At 41.6% G+C, this 3,036-nt stretch overlaps 1 protein-coding gene across 1 annotated transcript; it reads right to left on the reverse strand.

Moving 5' to 3' along the window:
• Positions 1 to 955: 955 nt before the first annotated feature.
• Positions 956 to 2,736, reverse strand: LOC144555648 (CBL-interacting protein kinase 29-like). The gene has a single exon (XM_078304048.1). It carries the CDS (start codon positions 2,463 to 2,465, stop codon positions 1,176 to 1,178), a length of 1,290 nt encoding a protein of 429 aa, XP_078160174.1. The 5' UTR covers positions 2,466 to 2,736; the 3' UTR covers positions 956 to 1,175.
• Positions 2,737 to 3,036: the final 300 nt, after the last annotated feature.

Genomic DNA, 3,036 nt, shown 5'->3' on the forward strand with positions numbered 1-3,036 from the left:
AAATTACATTGATTCCTAGCTACTACTGTACTACATGCTCCCACTGATGATGACAGCTGTTAATTTTGTGCGAAGAGTGGATATGTATATCCAGTGTAAGAAAACTGCATGGTTTTGCCCAGTTTGCAATTTATGTGTAGTACTTTGCTACGCAATAATTGCTTGTAACTTTGGTACCTCTTGATCTCCTGTAAGTGTGAAAATCCAAGTTGTTATTTTGCCTTATATTAAATAAGACGTACATATTAGATGGAGTTTTAAAATTAGAAAATAATAGTTACCAAGTTAATCATATTAATTAATACGGAAAATATATTTAAATACTTGTTAGTAGATATTTTTCAACAATGGAAGATGATGAGAATTTTTAAGAATCATTCATTTGGGATTCATGGTACAGATATATCAGATCAAATCAATCACTTGTCGAAAGCCCCAAAACCATTTCCGTGCTTGTTGCATGATCCATGATTTAATAAAGCACAGATCCAACAAATTAAATCCATAATTTGGGGAGGATCATTGGACTGTCCTCTCTATATCCTATTTCTTAAGTTTTGACAATGCGTGAATTTCACACTACTTTTGATCTGTCCCAACATACACTCATAAATTATTATTAAGAACCTTCTGGACCTCTTTCTAATTTCGTATTTCAAATAATCAACATCAAGTTCCAGCTCATAATCATGTCAAGTCCCACCAAATGATAATTTTGATTTAAAAAGTATAATTAGCAGATAACATCATCCGGAAAGGAAGGGTGACCTTCAATAACTAGTTTCAGAAATCAGAAGATCAAACTTGTCTAATCAATGAAATCATTTCCACAGGATCAAACGTCTCTAATTAATTTGGTAATTTTCTCATAAACAAAAATCCGCATAACACATTATATTAAAATATTGTCCTGGAGAGGTTGTGGTTTTAACGCTTAGTTAGTATACCTCCGAAATAATTTTTAAGAATTTTGATACTCATCTTGAATAACTATGTACAAATTCTGGTGCTTAATCCTTCTCTAAAAAGTACTAACAAAAAGAAAATCCTCTCTAAAATACTACTACTAGCGTGTGCCATTTGGCATTGAGGGAAATAACACCGGAAAGTACTCTGTTTTCCAATTGATTTTGCAAATAAATTTATTTATTTCCCATACCCATTTGATGCCCGGTTCAAACCGACCGGTTCAGCGCCGGTCCGAGCTTCTCTTTCCAGAACAGCCTTTCCCGGCTCCCGTCTCCTTTAACGACTTCTACAATAGACAAACCATCCCTTACACAACGAGCTTCAACATTTGCAATGAAATTACCATTTTGCCCCTCTATCCGGATCCCTTCTGACCCCTTCTCTCTGCTGCTCATCAGCACCATCCCCTCCCCCTCCACTGCCTCTTCGACCCGTGTCAGCACTGATTCGGCCGGTTCGGCGGTGAAAAACCGCTCCCGGACCGACATGGCCGGGTCAAAAATCCGCGACAGGTCGCAAGCAGAGAAGGAAATTATGTCAAAAGCATTCAAAACCCGCTTTTCCTCCAGTTTGTCTTCTAATTTGAACATGTCCTCGTGCGATCGCATCTCAGCCGTCCATTGGGTATCAACAATGCCGCTCAAAAACCAAGGATGGCTGGTTATACCATCCGTACCTTCGAGGGTGATTCGGGTCTGCGGGTTTGGATCCAACATCTTACAAATTAAGCTCCGTAATTCCGGCGAAATCCACTTAGGTAACCGGAACTCAGCCCGGTAAATCTTTCTGTACATGGTCATCAAATTCGGGTGGTTAAATGGTAAATAACCGGCACAAAGTACAAAAAGAATTACACCACAGGACCAAACATCGACCTTCGAAGCTTCATACCCTTTCTGGGCAAGAACCTCAGGCGCCACATAAGCAGGGGTCCCACATACAGTATGAAACAACCCGTCGGAGTGGGTTAAACCCGATAGCGAACCAAGCCCGAAATCTGCGATTTTCAAGTCGCCATTCTCGTCCAATAGAATGTTTTCAGGTTTCAAATCTCGGTGAAACACACCTCGCGAGTGGCAATATCGCAGAGCTGAGATCAACTGTCTCAAGTATTTCCTTGCAGTCTCCTCTGGCAGCTTGCCGCGCGACTCAACGCGTGTGAACAACTCGCCGCCACGGGCCAATTCAAGAACCAGATATATTTTCGACCGGGATGCGAGAACTTCAATCAAACGAAGAACATGCTTGTGGCGGAGCTTGCTCATTAATGAAATTTCTCGTACCGCCACTGCGGCAGGAGACTTTGTCGCCTTAGAGAATACTTTTAAGGCGACATGACTGTTGGATTGGAGGTCGCGTGCGAGATAGACCTTAGCAGAGCCACCTCGGCCGAGAAGACGGCCAAGCTCGTACCGGTTGAAGAGAATCCGACCCGTACCAGCGCCGGTACCGGAGCTGGTGCTGGGGAGGGATGACGTAGGACTTTCAGGCTCCATGGATGAACAATGGCAGGTGAAAAGAGATGCTTAAGTTGCTAGTTTCGTATAGAAAAGTTGTTCATACTGGTACTAATACAAAGCGTGAGGAGAGGTGGTTTCTTGGAAGGAACGGGGTAACGCTTTCTCTTTGGGTTGGCGTAAGGGGCGGTACACGGCCCACTCGGCTATTAATAGTTGGTGATCGCGGCTTGTGGTCTACTGTGACCGCGTCTGTGTTTTATTATGATGGTCTAGCGGCTGTAGGCCGCGGGATGAGAAGGTTTAGCAAGTTGCTTGGGTGGATTAACGAATATCAAGTGTGCAAGGGGTACACCGAATATAGTTGACGCGGTTCCAAGCCGATAATAAAATGTGCTTGAATATATGCCTTCTGAGTTGGGAGTTTTGAGTTATGAGCTGGGAGATGCTTGAATATTCATTGGAAAATGACATTTCGGGACACATTATTCCAGCAATTATTGTTTGAATTTTTTTTAAAGACTTTCTATTTATACAATTCTAGTTATATTTAGTAAATTTATTATTTTTAACCTTAATCATTCTTTATTTATGTTCTCATTTCCAATTT

This window comes from Carex rostrata, chromosome 6, assembly GCF_964058835.1.
Source record: "Carex rostrata chromosome 6, lpCarRost1.2, whole genome shotgun sequence".
Classification (NCBI taxonomy): domain Eukaryota; kingdom Viridiplantae; phylum Streptophyta; class Magnoliopsida; order Poales; family Cyperaceae; genus Carex; species Carex rostrata.